We start from the raw sequence: 19,363 nt of genomic DNA, 5'->3' as shown, positions 1-19,363 counted from the left end.
CCAACACTCTACTCAACAAATTGGATACAGTCTATCACAGTGCCATCCGTTTTGTCACCAAAGCCCCATATACTACCCACCACTGCAACCTGTACGCTCTCGTTGGCTGGCCCTCGCTTCATACTCGTCGCCAAACCCACTGGCTCCAGGTCATCTACAAGTCTCTGCTAGGGAAAGCCCCGCCTTATCTCAGCTCACTGGTCACCATAGCAGCACGCGCTCCAACAGGTATATCTCACTGGTCACCCCCAAAGCCAATTCTTCCTTTGGCCGCCTCTCCTTCCAGGTCTCTGCTGCCAATGACTGGAACGAACTGCAAAAATCTCTGAAGCAAGAGACTCTTACCTCCCTCACTAGCTTTAAGCACCAGCTGACAGAGCAGCTCACAAATCACTGCACCTGTACATAGCCCATCCAATCCACCTCATCCCCATACTGTATTTATTTATCTTGCTCCTTTGCACCCCAGTATCTCAACTTGCACATTCATCTTCTGTACATCCTATCATTCCAGTGTTTAATTGCTATATTGTAATTCATTTGCCACCATAGCCTATTTATTGCCTTACCTCTCTTATCCTACCTCATTTGCACATGCTGTATATATACACTGCTCAAAAAAATAAAGGGAACACTTAAACAACACAATGTAACTCAAAGTCAATCACACTTCTGTGAAATCAAACTGTCCACTTAGGAAGCAACACTGATTGACAATAAATTTCACATGCTGTTGTGCAAATGGAATAGACAAAAGGTGGAAATTATAGGCATTTAGCAAGACACCCCCAATAAAGGAGTGATTCTGCAGGTGGTGACCGCAGACCACTTCTCAGTTCCTATGCTTCCTGGCTGATGTTTTGGTCACTTTTGAATGCTGGCGGTGCTCTCACTCTAGTGGTAGCACGAGACGGAGTCTACAACCCACACAAGTGGCTCAGGTAGTGCAGCTCATCCAGGATGGCACATCAATGCGAGCTGTGGCAAGAAGGTTTGCTGTGTCTGTCAGCGTAGTGTCCAGAGCATGGAGGCGCTACCAGGAGACAGGCCAGTACATCAGGAGACGTGGAGGAGGCCGTAGGAGGGCAACAACCCAGCAGCAGGACCGCTACCTCCGCCTTTGAGCAGGAGGAGCACTGCCAGAGCCCTGCAAAATGACCTCCAGCAGGCCACAAATGTGCATGTGTCTGCTCAAACGGTCAGAAACAGACTCCATGAGGGTGGTATGAGGGCCCGACGTCCACAGGTGGGGGTTGTGCTTACAGCCCAACACCGTGCAGGACGTTTGGCATTTGCCAGAGAACACCAAGATTGGCAAATTCGCCACTGGCGCCCTGTGCTCTTCACAGATGAAAGCAGGTTCACATTGAGCACATGAGCACATGTGACAGACGTGACAGAGTCTGGAGACGCCGTGGAGAACGTTCTGCTGCCTGCAACATCCTCCAGCATGACCGGTTTGGCGGTGGGTCAGTCATGGTGTGGGGTGACATTTCTTTGTGGGGCCGCACAGCCCTCCATGTGCTCGCCAGAGGTAGCCTGACTGCCATTAGGTACCGAGATGAGATCCTCAGAGCCCTTGTGAGACCATATGCTGACACATGCACATTTGTGGCCTACTGGAGGTCATTTTGCAGGGCTCTGGCAGTGCTCCTCCTGCTCAAAGGCGGAGGTAGCGGTCCTGCTGCTGGGTTGTTGCCCTTCTACGGCCTCCTCCACGTCTCCTGATGTACTGGCCTGTCTCCTGGTAGCGCCTCCATGCTCTGGACACTACGCTGACAGACACAGCAAATCTTCTTGCCACAGCTCGCATTGATGTGCCATCCTGGATGAGCTGCACTACCTGAGCCACTTGTGTGGGTTGTAGACTCCGTCTCGTGCTACCACTAGAGTGAGAGCACCGCCAGCATTCAAAAGTGACCAAAACATCAGCCAGGAAGCATAGGAACTGAGAAGTGGTCTGTGGTCACCACCTGCAGAATCACTCCTTTATTGGGGGTGTCTGGCTAATTGCCTATAATTTCCACCATTTGTCTATTCCATTTGCACAACAGCATGTGAAATGTATTGTCAATCAGTGTTGCTTCCTAAGTGGACAGTTTGATTTCACAGAAGTGTGATTGACTTGGAGTTACATTGTGTTGTTTAAGTGTTCCCTTTATTTTTTTGAGCAGTGTATTTTTCTACTGTATTATTGATTGTATGTTTGTTTATTCCATGTGTAGCTCTGTGTTGTTGTATGTGTCGAACTGCTTTGCTTTATCTTGGCCAGGTCGCAATTGCAAATTAGAACTAGTTCTCAACTAGCCTGCCTGGTTAAATAAAGGTGAATTAAAAAAATTCAGTGTATCGTCCCAGCTCTAGTATCAATGGCACTCTACCCAAAAGTTCCTTCATGTTTCGTTGACAAAAACATGTGCAGTAGCACCTTGTAAGGCAGTCATTATGAAAACAATAGAACTGTAGAAAACGAGGAAATGACTTTCAAATAAAATGTTCCAACAATCCAGCCGAGTGACTGAGACAGGCTCCCTCCACATGTCCTGCTTCTAAGTTTAGAGTGATGTGTATGCTTGTTTCACAGTCCGATACAGTTTTACATTGTTCCAAAAGGTGAGTGACTCTTTGGCCAGTTGCAGAAGTGAAAGCAGGGCAGCAAACTCGTGACAGATTGTAGTTCAAACTGGATTAGGCAATCTGTGTGCATGCATTATCCCCATGTCCAGTATTCCTTGAAGTCATGCCATGATGGCTAAACCACACTGATTTAGAATCACACGTTCCTGAAATCTGTGCTCACTGACTCGACAACCTAATTTGGGTAAATGAACTGGTCTATTACCAGGTATGCCTAATGAAATTAACCGAGTTTGGTGGACACATTGACAGATGGCGTTTGTCCAGACAGTCTTGAGTCTACCTACTTACTCTCTTTCACAATTTGTAACCAGTGGAAGTATGATTCATTGACGGATTCTTGCCCAGGACTGGCTTCGGCAGGCATAACTTGTAGCGACCTTCAAATATAGTTTACTCAGTCATCACCAATTGCTTCTTTACATTTTTACTAGTGAAATACTATGGACTGAAAACACAATGTGCTGGTTAACATGTAACCTGGAAAACCTTAATTCAAAGGAAAGTGTCTATCATTCAGATTCAGCTATCATAGACGATATAACATAACGGACCCATAAGAGGCTTCCCTATAAGTACCAACTGTTATGTTCAGTCGATAACCTTTATCTAAGGTGCTGACACAATCAAGACTTATCAGATATGCAGCCTCTGATTAAAGAAAAATACTTGGTGCATTTGCTCGTGCGGGTACCTTGGTGCAATACTTGGTGCATTTGCAGGGTGGCGGGTATCGCCGCTCTAATTTTGTTTTACTATGACCGTGCTCTCAACATTTAAGATTCATTTGGCAGTCTTGCACACAACATTATTTAGAAATGTGTGATCCTTTCTCAGGTGGCTAGCTAGTGGGATAGAGCTACTGACAAATAACGTTGTCTTAGAATGAAGCCATCGAGCTACTAGTATCGTAGCGATCTAACGTTAGCAAATGACAAGCGTTAACGTTAGGAATATTAATCATTGCTCAGCAGTCTACTCTATGTAACTCTTACAAGCTAGTTAGCTACTTCTCAGGTTTCAAATTGTTATATAGTTAGCCATGTTGATTGTGTTGACTGGTAGCTACAGTAGCCATCGCCAGGGAATACAGTATACAAACACAAAGCAGTTACCGTTCGATTGGGGTTAGCAGCAAGCTAGACTACTTAAGATATCCCAACTTGTTACAGTAGTGGATAGCATGCTAGCTAACAATGCTGTTGAAAATCATGTATTGGCTAGCTATAACGTTAATAACGCAACTGGTTGTTTATCCTGGATAAAAACTCGGTCTAGCCACCATATCTAACGTTAGCAGCGAGGCGCTAGCCGGATAGCCATCATTTTGTCGTTAGCTTGCTAAACAATGTCATTTCACTAACGTCAGCTAGCAAAAATATGCTGGCTAGCTAGGAGGTAACGTAGCTACTTAATAGGTAAAATAATAACCGTGGGAATATTAACTGTATAGACTGAAAGACTCAAATTACCTCATTCTACCTCCCCGGCTTGCTTGCTCCGTAGGAAGGCTATGTGGTTATCCTCCAGGAAGCGTGTATGAAACACTGGAGGACTGGATAGTTTGAGCGGCGGGGAGGAAGTCCAATCCTGATAAGGAAAGACATTCGGGACCTACGGACGTTCTCCAATAGTTAACCGCGCCAGTGCACCGCATTGTGTAGGCCACAGATAATGTCACGATCGACTGAAAGTTACTGAGGACAAGACTGGACTCAAGCAGTCTAGTCAATACTGTCCATATTCCAATGCACTCATCACCTGTCTAAATAAAAATATTACACAAGGCATTGAAAAACAATTGTATTAATAGTACTAAATGTTATAAAACTGGGCCTAGGAGTGAATAGTAATTGTAGCTTGATTCAAGTTGTCCATCAGGTTTGCACAAGATAATGTCTACAGAGTGAAGTGCTACGCAAGCGCAACAAAGCTCAGAAAAAAACAAATGGACAGAGACATCGATTCATTTTGTATCGCTATCTTTATTTGTATTAGATTCCAAGGAAAACAAAAGAGACTTTAGGCCTTGTATCCACGGCTGGATCTGCGCCCACGAGCACGCTCAAACTTCCTGCCCTTGGAGCGAATGTAGGGCCTGAGGGAGAGAAGAGATATGCCATTAATTCAGTGTTTATAAGTGTTTCAAACAACTTCCTAGATTGTGCAAATCTGCCAGATTTGCATTAATGTTGATTATGTGCATTGTCCACCAACTCAATGTAAACCAAAGCAATAGTCTGGGGACAAAACTAGCAAAATACAGCTAGGCCTAATGCATTTAAAAATTATGCATTTTTCCTTCTCCGTTCCTTGAAGTAATCACTGATATGATATAACTGGGTTCGAGAAAATGAATCTAGTGGAACCCAGGCGTATACATATTTTATATTTCGTAAATAAGCATTGAGTCCATCAAATTTCTCTACACCAATAAATGTTTTGTTTGGATCAGAATGATCCGGATTCTGGACTCCTCCGTTTTGCAATTCAAGATATGGACATTTTTGAAAAATAAATAGAAAATAAAAATCAGATGGATCATTCTGATCAAGACGCCACAACATCAAGATCACTGAATCCAGATGTTCAGTGCTTTGAACAGGCCTACCTACACCTCGCCATCTACTGGACAGGTTATGGCACTACCACTAAACTGTCAGGGAACCCGAGAGGAGTAAACTAATGTATATAGTGCTATTTGTATTTATATAAGGTTTGTGCTATTTGTATTTATATAAGGTTTGTGCTATTTGTATTTATATCGTAAGATTTTCACTGTACCCTGCAATTACACCTGCAACCCCTGTAGGTGACGATTAAACACGGAATCAAAAAGGTACATGCATTTACTTGCAGGGATGCAAACTGGTGAGGGCCAAAAACGTGACAACATTTTGTTACTCGCGATTTTCAACAATGTAGTCGCATGCGTGACTTTTTCCCTTTACGGCAGTGTCTCTCAGCCTAAGTAACCGCAAAGCCTAGTCAGACTGGCCTGTGCTCTTACAAACGAAATGAAAAGATTCATTAATCCAACGTAATAGAAGGACCATCACTGTCCGCACACCGCAACTCACCATCACGGCTAACATGTACACCCCCCCGCCCCCAAATTTAGTTCAGATCTACATGATTCACGTGGATGACCTATTTTGAAATCCTTGTATTTGACACTTCTCAATACAAACAAATTGCAACATTCAGTACCTATACTGCATTCAAATTAATTCAGATGTAAGAGTATTTTAAACCTCCTCACCTTAGTTATATTGACATATCTTGGTTGCAGTGCCTTTCACCTTTATAAACCCACCCTGAATGCACCCTTCTAGTGGGATCAGGATTATCGCCAACTAAAACAACCCTAATCACTACCTTTTGAGTTTTGAAAAACGCACAAACAAATTATCCTGATTAAAGGTCAGATTGGATTACAAAATCCAAATCCCTATACAGAGGATCCAAATCTCATTTACCAGTTTTGAAATACTAAATTCTAACAATTAATTAAATCCGAGTGCCGTTTTTTAACACTGGGCTCAGGGGCTAATTCAGCGAGGTGCAACATATAGATTAGAACACTGCAGACAAACTGACAATTGTTTCTACATGACAAGAGAAACATGTTTGTCCTTCTCTACACAATGCACATCTAGTATCCTCATTCTAAAGTAGGGCCCTCCACAACAAGCCCCTGTACTAACAAAACATCTTATCCAAGTTCTCAATATTCAGAAATTGTCCTCCGTTTAAAAACATTGGTGATTTTCAGTGAAAACCAAACTGGAACGAACATGTCAAACAATTTGGAAAACATTCTCTAAGTTGATAGATATTGAATGAAACCCTAGGAGAGCAGCAATCTCAAGAAAGGGGTACAATACTCACTTGGTGTGGCTGTGGGGGGTTCCACAGGCTTTCCCAAAATGCCTGTACACCTCTCTGCCCTTACGGGGTCCTGAAAGAAGGAAAACAAGTGAGTTTCAGACCAGAGTAACAGGGTTGTCACTACTCAATAGCCACAAAGCCAAAATTGCCTATGATGTAAAAAAAGAATGAACACAAAATTAGCCTTTTGGCCTTAATTTAGGCAGATTTAGGTTAGCAGTATGGTTAAGGTTAGGTAGCCATAATTAGCCATAATCAGACTGTGGCAGTGATAACAGTAACAGGACTGTAGAGCAAAGGTATTTCCCAGAATAACTTTAAACTTGAACATTGTTCAAACTAGCAGTGTTCTTACCTGACAGCAGCACTGTGCCCTGTCCTTTCGGGGCAGCCAGAGCCAGCTGGTCAAAGGTCATGACCTGACCTCCGGCCTTCAGGATCCTGCGGCGAGCGCCGTCAGTCACCTTCAGAGCGCACACCTGAGCGAAGGGAGAACAGAACACGTTTAGCAAATCATGTTAACACTTAATTCATTTTCAGTGAAGTAGTCTAACCCTAGCCCGGAAGAGCTACCTAGTTACAGGGTGGGAAGGCTTTTGTTGTAGCCCAACACCAGATTAAAATAGTCAGGGGTGTATCTACTCCGCCGATTGTTGCAAAACATTTCTTAAACTGGAAGCAAAGGGAATGGGGAGGGACCTACCTGAATTTGTCCAATAGAAACGCTAGTTTTGTTTCCATTTGGCTCTTAAACAGTTTCCGCAATAAATACACCCCAGGTTAAACCAAGTGTTACTGCTGGAGCAAAAGCCTGACCCAAACAGGCATCCAGTAAGTTAAAACATCCTTTACCTTGAGCTTGGGGATATCCTGAATTCTGACATCATCAGTGACGGTTCCCACGACAACTGCGGTTCTGTTCTCACGACCAGGCAGTTTCATTTTACGGATCTGAAAAGGACGGCAAATAGTTCAGAAGAAGAACAACCGCCACACAGTAAAGATAAATACTAAGATGCTTTCACTTTGCTGTGTATTCATATCAATAAATCTGGAAGGACATTGTCCCGGTTTCCCGATAGCAACGGAACTTGGGCTAACGAGGGTTAATTGATGCATCGTTCCTACAAACTGGCAAATATGTAACACCAGTATCCCAAAAACACCACTCGGAGAGAACGTTCGCAAGTGCATGGTTGGAGCTGCCTCGATACTGATCGGAACGAAAGAAAGGCAGCTCTCAGATCAACTTTCTCCATTCAAATCATACTGACGACAGATCAGACCCTAGAGGGATATTACCACCGTTGACTACAAATATTTAGGAAGTTTTGTCTAATGCTGACCCAATAATAATGCACCAAATAAGATTTGTCATCATTGCACACGTTACACATGAAATATTGAGGCAAAAGCCAAACTATAAAAATATAACTAATTAATCAAATAAATTTAGATGACTGAAATAGGCATATGTTTTATATGTAGCCTGTGTGTTGTCCTATCCTGTGTGACCTGGCTGGACTCAAGCCTGGGGGGGGGGGGGGGGGGTGTACAGTTCAAACACATACAGATTATTAATATATTAGGCAAGGCTCTTTGATTTACATATATTCTTATAATGTCCCAGAGACCCGCTAGAGTCTAGACCGTTGTCATAGTCCTGGAGGGCTGATGACACTCTTTCCATAGTCAACAAATCCATGACTTCCATGCTGGAGCACTGTGGATTACACTCTCTCCAATTCAGAAGAATTGTTGATTTAACTGATAGGAAGGCCAGTACAGTGATGTTGCGTGGTTCTAGGTTAGATATTGTCCACCCTACTTCCTAGCAGTCACACTACAGGACAGACAACATATCTACCTCAGTCCACAATCTCTTGACATTTCCATAAAATATGCATTTGTGTACCAACCTCACCGCAGCCATGCCAACACAATTCTGAAAGGCTTTGATCCATTTTTTTTCAACCTGTGAGGTGTAATATAAGCCTATGTAAGACCATTTGAATAATTTTATACCTGACACGGACCCGATGGTGCGTGCATACATTTATTTTGTCCCCCTACACCAAACGCGATCACGACACGCAGGTTAAAATAGCAAAACAAACTCTGAACCAATGACATTAATTTGGGGACAGGTCGAAAAGCATTAAACATGGATGGCAATTTAGCTAGTTAGCTTGCTAGCTAATTTGTCCTATTTAGCTAGTTTGCTGTTGCTAGCTAATTTTTCCTGGGAAATAAACATTGAGTTGTTATTTTACCTGAAATGCACAAGCTCCTCTACTCCGCCAATTAATTCACACATAAAACGGCCAACCGAATCGTTTCTAGTCATCTCTCCTCCTTTCAGGCTTTTTCATCTTTGATCTTATATGGATTGGCATCTAAACTTTCATAGTATTACCACGACTACCGGCAAAACAGTTAGTCTTTTAATCACCCACGTAGGTATAACCAATAAGGAGATGGCACATGGGCACCTGCTTCTATAAACCAATGAGGAGATGGGAGAGGCAGGACTTTCAGCGCGATCTGCGTCAGAAATAGAAAGGAGTTCTATTTTAGCCCTTGGGATCGCAGATGCTCTTGGCGCGAGCAGTGTGGGTGCAATAATGGAATAACATGGATTTCTAAATTTATTTTGCAACGCTCACGCACGTGACCGGTCTGGTCAGCATGTTACAGTTGGATATCAATGTTTATCCATATTGCATCCCACTGTACTGCGGTGTGAGATACACCCAAGTCCTGTTCCCAATGTAACGGAGTAGGGATGTTGCTGTTTGGGGAGGAGAGACCAACCAGCTTGTATAAGGTGTAAACCGTTCCTTTCCCATTAGCAGCACCCCTTAGTTTGTTGTCCATCACTTTTAGATCCCACATCAACACCATGAGGAAATAGATTATTGATTTAAGTTGCAAATAAGGTAGAATTGCCATATTATTTAAGACAAACTTTGCTATCAACTCTTTAAAAATGGTTTGATATCACCATCCCTTACGACCTGCCCCACCTGACTGATGTTTTGGCATAGCCAGGTAATATTAGCCAATGTCTTTCTCCCTGTAGTAAACAAGGGGTTGTTCCATATTGGACATGAGGGATGCTTCATAGATAACCTTTTATGAAGTATCTTTGCCACGTCACATGAAAACTCAAGTGGGTTATCTTACAGTAGCACTTGGGGAAATACCATAATGATGATATAGAGATCAAATTACTGTCACAAGATAAGTAATACAAATAAACAAGAACAGCTAATCCACACTTGCTTCTTGACATGGACAGTTTATGGTTAATTATTGGTTTCGTATCTTTCCACAATAAGCCAGAAAATAAACTACACGTCTCTTTAAACCAGTACTGAGGGAATTGAAGGGGTACAGCGGACATAAGGAATGGTAGCCTAGGGAGTATGTTCTTATCACCTCTGCTTGTCCCCATAGTGATAAAATCTCTTAACGTCATCCCTAATGAGCTGTAGGACCCTTGGTATCGTACAGCTGGGATTTGACAGTGTTTGTAGTCAACTTTGTTCTGAAGTTATCTGCGGTCATAAACATCTTGATTCCATGTTTAGTGGAGATCGTGTGTATAAAGTGACGCAGATGGGCAAAAAAAAGCATCCAACGGACACTCGGTAAATAACGAGCGGTTTCAAGTCCAATTTTAGTTAACGACGGTTTTGGGTCTTAAGATGCATTTAGTCTTAACTTCACCTGAGTAGGGTGCAGCCTTCAGAATTTTGGATGAAAAGCGTGCCCAAATTAAACTGCCTGCTACTTAGGCCCAGAAGCTAGGATATGCATATAATTAGTAGATTTGGACAGAAAACTCTAAAGTTTCCAAAACTGTTAAAATAATGTCTGTGAGTATAACAGAACTGATATGGCAGGCGAAAACCTGAGGAAAATCCAACCAGGAAGTACTATTATTTTGAAAGGCTGTTTTTCCATTGAAAGCCTATCCACCATACAAAGACTTAGGACCCAGTTCACGATATCTATGGCTTCCTCTACATGTGGCCAGTCTTTAGGCATTGTTTCAGGCTTTTACTCTGAAAAATTAGGGAGATACAGCACTTTCAATGAGAGGCCAGTGGAAATTTCCAGCCATGAGTCCTGCGCATGATCGGGAGCGCGCATTTCTTGTTTCTCCTTTTCTATAGACAAAGCTTTTGTCCGGTTGAAATATTATTGATGATTTATGACAAAAACAAGCTGAGGATTCATTTTAAACATCGTTTGACATGTTTCTACTAACTTTAATTGTACTTTTTGACTTTGTCTTGATGTTGAGAGCGCGCATTGTGCCTTTGGATTTCTGAACTAAACGCACCAACAAACCTGTGGTTTTTGGACATAAAGAGGGACATTTTCGAACAAAATGAATATTTATTGTCTAACATGGAGACCTGGGAGTAACACCAGATGAAGATCAAAGGTAAGTGATTCATTTTAATGCAATTTCTGACTTTTGTGAGCCCTCTCCTTGGCTGGAAAATGGCTGTATGGTTTTTGTGGCTAGGCGCAGACCTAACATAATCGCATCGTGTGCTTTCGCCGTAAAGCCTTTTTGAAATCTGACACAGCGGTTGCATTAAGGAGAAGTGTCTTTAAATGTATGTTAATCTCTCTGGGATATGTGGGACACTAGCGTCCCAACATCCAGTGAAAATGCAGCACGCCAAATTCAAATAAATTACTATAAAAAATGTACTTTCATGAAATCACACATTCAATATACCAAATTAAAGCTACTTGTTGTGAATCCAGCCAACGTGTCAGATTTCAAAAATTCTTTACGGCGAAAGCAAACGATGCTATTATCTGAGGATAGCACCACAGCAAACAAACACAGACCATCATATTTCAACCCTCCAGGCACGACACAAAACGCAGAAATAAAGATATAATTCATGCCTTACCTTTGACGAGCTTCTTCTGTTGGCACTCCAATATGTCCCATAAACATCACAATTGGTCATTTTGTTCGATTAATTCCGTCGACATATATCCAAAATGTCCATTTATTTGGCGCGTTTGATCCAGAAAAACACCGGTTCCAACTCGAGCAACATGACTACAAAAGTTACCTGTAAGCTTTGTCCAAACATTTCAAACTTTTTTGGTAATACAACTTTAGGTATTTTTTTACGTAAATAATCAATACAATTAAAGAGGGGATGATCTGTGTTCAATACCGGAGGAAAACAAAGTGTAGCTAGCTTTCAGAGCACGCGCCTCTAACAAAGCGTACACTTCCCTCGAGCCTCATTCTGAACATGGCTACTTCTTCATTTATCAAAGGAAAAACCTCAAACAATTTCTAAAGACTGACATCCAGTGGAAGCGATAGGAACTGCAAGAAGGTCCCGTAGAAATCTGGATTCCCAATGAAAACCCATTGAAAAGAGAGTGAGTAGCAGGCAGTTTAATTTGGGCACGCTTTTCATCCAAAATTCCAAATGCTGCCCCCTGTCCTAGAGAAGTTAAACACTTGTATCTTAGATCAATGTTTATGATGAGTATTTCTGTAATTTGATGTGGCTCTCTGCAATTTCACCGGATGTTTGTTTGAGACATGCATTTCTGAACATAACACGCCAATGTAAACAGATTTTTGGACATAAATATGAACTTTATCGAACAAAACATACATGTATTGTGTAACATGAAGTCCTATGAGTGCCATCTGATGAAGATCAAAGGTTAATGATTAATTTAATCGCTATTTCTGACTGTGTGCCCTCTCCTTGGCTGGAAAATGGCTGTATGGTTTTCTAACGTCCCACTTGTACCAGAGAGGTTAAGATGCATTTGGGAAACTGGGCCATTACATTTAAGTCATTTAGCAGACGCTGTTATTCAGAGACACTTAGAGGAGAAATAAGTGCATGACAGACTTTTCATCTAGTGGGCTTGGAACCAGCGACTTTTTGGTTACTGGCCCAATGCTCTTAAACCACTAGGCTACCTGCCACCCCAACTGGGACATGTTCAAGAAGCCACGTAAGAGGTGGAAAGATCTCCAGCTCACTCAAAAGGTACCAAATCATCAGAAGGGAAATTAACCATGACATAGGAGTCAAAGGTCAAAAGAGTATCATAACTAGAATGTTTGAGCAAGGAAGTGTAAAAACAAAAAGCATTGTAGCTCAACAGACATAAGCAGGAGTACCAGCTGAAGTTGTCCTCCCACTTGTACTGTTGCCCTCTTAAGTCTTTGAATCTATGAACTTGACTGCCATTCAATTGAGTTGATTGTAGCAATTTGATTCTGTAGCATGTTAAAAACACAGCAAAGTGAGGGATAGGTGTAACTCACCATGCGAGACACTGATATCGGAGGCCTGTGGGTCCTGCTCATGAAGAGCCTCCTGAGGACCACCTTGTTGAAGGGAGCAGTGGAGCGACGGGCCAGGAATCTGTACAGCTGTGGGGACGAGAACATACATTTTTTAAAGTAGAAACTATTGACTACTCAATGTAAATGTCCACAAGGGTTACTCTGCGCTATGTGCTGCATAGATTTTTTTTTTACAATTAACCAAAAAAAGGCTAACATTAAGATGGGAAAATCAACAACTTAGTTGTCGGACTACTTGTTTACATGACAATGCCTTAATGTGAACTTGAATCACAATGTATAAAGGTTGTGACACTTACCTTGACCAGGAGCCTCAGGTAGATATCCTGACTCTTGGGCTCCTTTCGGTGCACCTTACGGTCCTTGTTGTGTCGGACGTCGACTCCCTGTGAATAGAGATGGTGCAGGTAAATACATGAGAGCTTGCCATGCACTGATCAATTAAAAACCTAATTATTAGTTACAGTGTTAATGACATTTCTGATCACTGTGCCAGGAAATGTACCTTTGCATGCTTCTGAACCCTATGCTTTATGGCTAGGCCTCAAACGATAGACCACGTCTACTAACGTTACAGTGTAACCCATACCTAAACAGCACCCAAATCATTCATACCCAACTTGAATTTGGCAGCATAGCGTCAAGCATAACGTTGCCGTCTCATACACAGCGGCTAACTAGCGAGCCAGCGAAGTAAGCAGCATAGTTCACCAACACTGGTCAAATGGCACGTTTTCAATTAGGGCCATCTTACCTAGTCAGGTAGCCGATAAATTCTAACTTGGAGAAGCCCCAAAACGAATATACAAAAGTTACCGACATTTCTCGAACAGCAGTACCATTATTTCAATATCTTGTGTCTAAGTTACACGCTGTCTTTCAGGAATTAGTGAGAATACCCGGTAGCAAGCTAACTACTGTGACGCTAACCACCGGTAGTGAAGGACTGAACCGTATCATTAAAACCCCAAATAGTATTGCAATACCATCCGGTTTTCAAACCAAAGACATCAAGGCAATAAGATACATGGAAATGGTTGAGTTGTGCTACTGGAAAAGTGAGGATGGACTAAGATTATCAAGTCGGAGCATTACCGATGTTTTCAGAAGCTGTACCTACCATCTTGGACTCAGAGTGGAAAGGGAAAAGGAAGAGTCGCTGTCTCGCGATAAACACTTCTCCGCGATTACGGAGGTCACACTTGTTTTCGTTGGCTGTTTTGCTATTACTTCCTGTGTGATCATCACGTCGTCAAAAAGTCATTATATTTCTATTTTATATTATTCTATTCGGTAATTAATTTAATCCATTCATCATTTGTGTATAGGCTAGTGTGAAGTGACTTTCTAACCAATAAACACACTATGTGAAAAACAAATTAAATTTCAAAATACTTATATTTTATCATGTGATTTACATACAATTAATAGCCAATTTTCTTAACAAAACAGAAAAGTGAACTCACTTCTCTTCTTGTAATTTGTCAGGCTCTTATTTTTTTAACTTTATAAAATATTGAAATAAGTATGTTTTGTGTCAGAATTCATAGCTCCAGCTTTGAGAGAAAAAAAAAATGCATTTCTCATATATACAGTACCAGTCAAAAGTTTGGACACACCTACTCATTCAAGGGTTTTTCTTTATTTTTTTTATTATTTTCTACATTGTAGAATAATAGTGAAGACATCACAACTATGAAATAACACATATGGAATCATGTAGTAGCCAACCGGAATGCATTTAAATGAACAGGTGTGTCTTGTTTTTATTTATTTAACCTTTAGTTAACTATGTTAAAAGTTAATTTCTGGAATTTCTGCCCTTCTTAATGCGATTGAGCCAATCAGTTGTGTTGTGACAAGGTAGGGGTGGTATACAGAAGATAGCCCTATTTGGTAAAAGACCAAGTCCATATTATGACAAGAACAGCTCAAATAAGCAAAGAGATATGACAGTCAATCATTACTTTAAGACATGAAGGTCAGTCACTGCGGAAAATTTCAAGAACTTTGAAAGTTTCTTCAAGTGCAGTCGCAAAAACCATAAACTATGATGAAACTGGTTCTCATGAGGACCACCACAGGAAAGGAAGACGCAGAGTTACCTCTGCTGCAGAGGATACGTTCATTAGAGTTACCAGCCTCAGAAATTGCAGCCCAAATAAATGCTTCACAGAGTTCAAGTAACAGACACATCTCAACATCAACTGTTCAGAGGACACTGCGTGAATCAGGCCTTCATGGTCGAATTGCTGCAAAGAAACCACTACTAAAGGACACCAATAAGAAGAAGAGACTTGTTTAAGCAAGAAACACGAGCACAAGCAAGTCTCGTGGAAATTTGTTCTTTGGTCTGATTTTTGGTTCCAACCGCCGTGTCTTTGTGAGACGCAGAGTAGGTGAACGGATGATCTCCGCATGTGTGGTTCCCACCGTGAAATATGGAGGAGGAGGTGGCATGGTGTGGGGGTGCTTTGCTTGTGACACTTTCAGGGATTTATTTAGAATTCATGGCACACATTACCAGCATTCCTACCACAACATTCTGCAGCGATACGCTATCCCATCTGGTTTGCCCTTAGTGGGACTATCCTTTGTTTTTCAACAGGACATTGACCAAAAAAACACACCTCCAGTTATGTAAGGGAGAGAGTGATGGAGTGCTGCATCAGATGACCTGGCCTCCACAATCACCCGACCTCAACCCAATTGAGATGGTTTGGAATGAGATGGACCACAGAGTGAAGAAAAAGCAGCCAACAAGTGCTCAGCATATGTGGGAACTCCTTCAAGCTGGTTGACTGTTGGAAAAGCATTCCAGGTGAAGCTGGTTGAGAGAATGACAAGAGTGTCATCAAGGCAAAGGGTGGCTACTTTGAAGAATCTAAAATATAAAATCTATTTTGATTTGTCAACACTTTTTTGGTTACTACATGATTCCGTATGTGTTATTTCATAGTTTTGAGGTCTTCACTATTATTCTACAATGTAGAAAATAGTAAAAATAAAGAAAAATCCTTGAATGAGTAGGTGTGTCCAAACTTTTGACTGGTACTGTATATATATATATATATATATACAGTTGAAGTCGGAAGTTTACATACACTTAGGTTGGAGTCATTAAAACTCGTTTTTCAACCACTCAACACATTTCTTGTTAACAAACTATAGTTTTGGCAAGTCAGTTAGGACATCTACTTTGGGCATGACACAAGTAATATTTCCAACAATTGTTAACAGACAGATAATTTCACTTATAACTCACTGTATCACAATTCCAGTGAGTCAGAAGTTTACATACACTAAGTTGACTGTGCCTTTAAACAGCTTGGAAAATTCCAGAAAATTATGTCATGGCTTTAGAAGCTTCTGATAGGCTAATTTACATAATTTGAGTCAATTGGAGGTGTACCTGTGGATGTATTTCAAGGCCTACCTTCAAACTCAGTGCCTCTTTGCTTGACATCATAGGGAAATCAAAAGAAATCACAAGTCTGGTTCATCCTTGGGAGCAATTTCCAAATGCCTGAAGGTACCACGTTCATCTGTACAAACAATAGTACGCAAGTATAAACACCATGGGACCACGCATCCGTCATACTGCTGAGGAAGGAGATGCGTTCTGTCTCCTAAAGATGAACGTACTTTGGTGCGAAAAGTGCAAATCAATCCCAGAACAACAGCAAAGGACCTTGTGAAGATGCTGGAGGTACAAAAGTATCTATATCCACAGTAAAATGAGTCCTATATCGACATAACCTGAAAGGCCGCTCAGCAAGGAAGAAGCCACTGCTCCAAAACTGCAATAAAAAAGCCAGACTACGGTTTGCAACTGCACATGGGGACAAAGATCGTACTTTTTGGAGAAATGTCCTCTGGTCTGATGAAACAAAAATAGAACTGTTTGGCCATAATGACCATCGTTATGTTTGGAGGAAAAAGGAGGAGGCTTGCAAGCCGAAGAACACCATCCCAACTGTGAAGCACGGGGGTGGCAGCATCATGTTGTGGGGGTGCTTTGCTGCAGGAGGGACTGGTGCACTTCACAAAATAGATGGCATCATGAGGCAGTAAAATTATGTGGATATATTGAATTAACATCTCAAGACATCAGTCAGGAAGTTAAAGCTTGGTCGCAAATGGGTCTTCCAAATGGACAATGACCCCAAGCATACTTCCAAAGTTGTGACAAAATGGCTTCAGGACAACAAAGTCAAGGTATTGGAGTGGCCATCACAAAGCCCTGACCTCGATCCTATAGAACCTTTGTGGGCAGAACTGAAAAAGTGTGTGCGAGCAAGGAGGCCTACAAACCTGACTCAGTTACACCAGCTCTGTCAGGAGGAATGGGCCAAAATTCACCCAACTTATTGTGGGAAGCTTGCGGAAGGCTACCCGAAACGTTTGACCCAAGTTAAACAATTTAAAGGCAACGCTACCAAATACTAATTGAGTGTATGTAAACTTCTGAACCACTGGGAATGTGATGAAAGAAATAAAAGCTGAAATAAACGATTCTCTCTACTATTATTCTGACATTTCACATTCTTAAAATAAAGTGGTGATCCTAACTGACCTAAGACAGAGAATTTTTACTCGGATTAAATGTCAGGAACTGTGAAGAATTTAGTTTAAATGTATTTGGCTCCGACTTCAACTGTGTATCTATATATCTTTTTTTTGCTTTCATTTAGCAGATGCTCTCATCCAGAGCGACTTACAGGAGCAATTAGGGTTAAGTGCCTTGCTCAAGGGCACATCAACAGGTATGTCAGTAGGCTCGGGGATTCGAACCAGCGTCCTTCCAGTTAGTGGCCCAACGCTCTTAACTGCTTGGCTACCTGCCATCATGCAAAGATGAAAAACACATTCTTTAAAATAACTACTTTAATCAAGTTATAAGCATGCAACACATAAAAGCTATTCAATTAAATAATTGTCACATTTTCTCATCACACAACTCATCCAATAACATCCATATCAGTGAGAGGGGGGTTTGGTTTGTGTATCATCTTTCTGCTGTCTGAAATGGCACAGGAATACTGTCCACACCAGCGTGATGCCACCCACAAACACTGTACGAGCAACTGGGGGAACCAGGGAGAAATTCAACGCCTGAGAGAGAGAGAGAGAGAGCGAGAGATAATCAGTGTGTGTGTGTGTGTGTGTGTATGCATATAATGTGTTGTTATTGTTTCTACCTGCATTGTTGACCAGTAGACCACTCCAGTCTGTCATACACAACAAAAGAGAGGGAGACAGAGAGACCATTAATGTGGTTGTGCTGACCTAGACTGTCCTCTCTCCTTAAGCAACGAATTCATTCTCTGCATCCTTACCTTGTATGAAGTCCAGAATTTCTCCCTCCAGTTTTCCAATGGGTCCTCTTTGTTTTCTAATACACTAAGACCTTAAAAAGATTAACTCATATTATAGGACAATATTTAAGTCTTACACATTGAAAGTTATATCACACCAACAGATACACACACACACATGCATGCACGTGTAGCACTTGGGGATGTGTGCAACTTACTCCTCAGCCACACACACACACACACACACACACACACACACACACACACACACACACACACACACACACACACACACACACACACACACACACACACACACACACACACACACACACACACACACACACACACACACACACACACACACACCTATGAAGAAGGCACTGATAGTAGCGGGGGCAGCAACCAGTTGATCCAGCACTACCTTCCCCGACACCCTTTTGGCCCCTCCCCCTGGCAACATCCTCTCCAGCCCCTTTAGCCAATGGTAGTTGAAATTGGCATGGAAACAGAACCCAACAAAGGCCACTCGAGCGGTCTGGGACCAGTCAATATCAGCCCATGTTGTGACACTTTTAGTACCAGTGGAATTATTGGTTCCCTCCATGTTAAGCTTGGCCCCCTCTAAGTCATGGATGGTGAGTGTTCCCTTGTCTGTGTTTAATCCACCACTCTGTTTCCCTCCAAGCATGCTTTGCTGTATGAGGTCCGCGGATGCGAACAGGGTTGTGTATCCGACCACGTTGCTGATGTAGGGGTGGGCCTTAAACAAGGCCCAGGCTCGACTCATGGTTACTGGTGAATTCAGGGGAGAAACAAAGTGTTAACATTATGGAATGAGAAAGAAAACATTCCTTACGACTAATGGATTATATTTCACTTACTTATAGGCTATTAGTGTCACAAGCTAGATTCAATGATCATTTTATTTTGGATAAAAGTGGACTTTTGATTTCATTACACCATATTTTCTAAGGTCCCACCCAATCCTCAAAGCCAGTGGGCTATGATAGATAAATTAAACAAAATAACCTTGATAACCTTGTTTTGCCTTGTCAAATTGAGCTATGACTCCTTGCTTTAGGCAAAGAGAGAGACAACTTACCTCACAACTTAGTTGTCTCGTCCACCGCTT

General features: G+C 41.8%; 3 protein-coding genes across 3 annotated transcripts in view; all 3 read right to left on the bottom strand.

Annotated features, from left to right (window-relative positions):
* LOC120047263 (sphingosine kinase 2-like) overlaps positions 1-4,186 on the bottom strand; it is a 30,961-nt gene extending 26,775 nt beyond the window's left edge. Inside the window, exon 1 of the mRNA XM_038992791.1 lies at positions 4,110-4,186. The gene's annotated coding sequence lies outside the window, so the exon portion shown is untranslated. The remainder of the gene's footprint in view (positions 1-4,109) is intronic.
* A 416-nt stretch (positions 4,187-4,602) lies between these two features.
* LOC120048726 (60S ribosomal protein L18-like) lies at positions 4,603-14,115 on the bottom strand. Its single transcript, XM_038994898.1, has 7 exons — positions 14,031-14,115; positions 13,210-13,296; positions 12,869-12,976; positions 7,381-7,479; positions 6,884-7,007; positions 6,529-6,598; positions 4,603-4,735 (listed from the first exon to the last, which is right to left on the bottom strand). The coding sequence occupies exons 1-7, from the start codon at positions 14,031-14,033 to the stop codon at positions 4,660-4,662; spliced, it is 567 nt and encodes a 188-aa protein (XP_038850826.1). The 5' UTR covers positions 14,034-14,115; the 3' UTR covers positions 4,603-4,659.
* A 3,775-nt stretch (positions 14,116-17,890) lies between these two features.
* LOC120047262 (mpv17-like protein) lies at positions 17,891-19,018 on the bottom strand. Its single transcript, XM_038992790.1, has 4 exons — positions 18,598-19,018; positions 18,250-18,320; positions 18,112-18,141; positions 17,891-18,025 (listed from the first exon to the last, which is right to left on the bottom strand). Exons 1-4 carry the CDS (start codon positions 19,016-19,018, stop codon positions 17,891-17,893), a joined length of 657 nt encoding a protein of 218 aa, XP_038848718.1.
* Positions 19,019-19,363: the final 345 nt, after the last annotated feature.

Source organism: Salvelinus namaycush, chromosome 5, assembly GCF_016432855.1.
Source record: "Salvelinus namaycush isolate Seneca chromosome 5, SaNama_1.0, whole genome shotgun sequence".
Classification (NCBI taxonomy): Eukaryota; Metazoa; Chordata; class Actinopteri; order Salmoniformes; family Salmonidae; genus Salvelinus; species Salvelinus namaycush.
The sequence above is the reverse complement of the archived record's forward strand: the minus strand, read 5'-3'. Positions and strand labels throughout refer to the sequence as shown.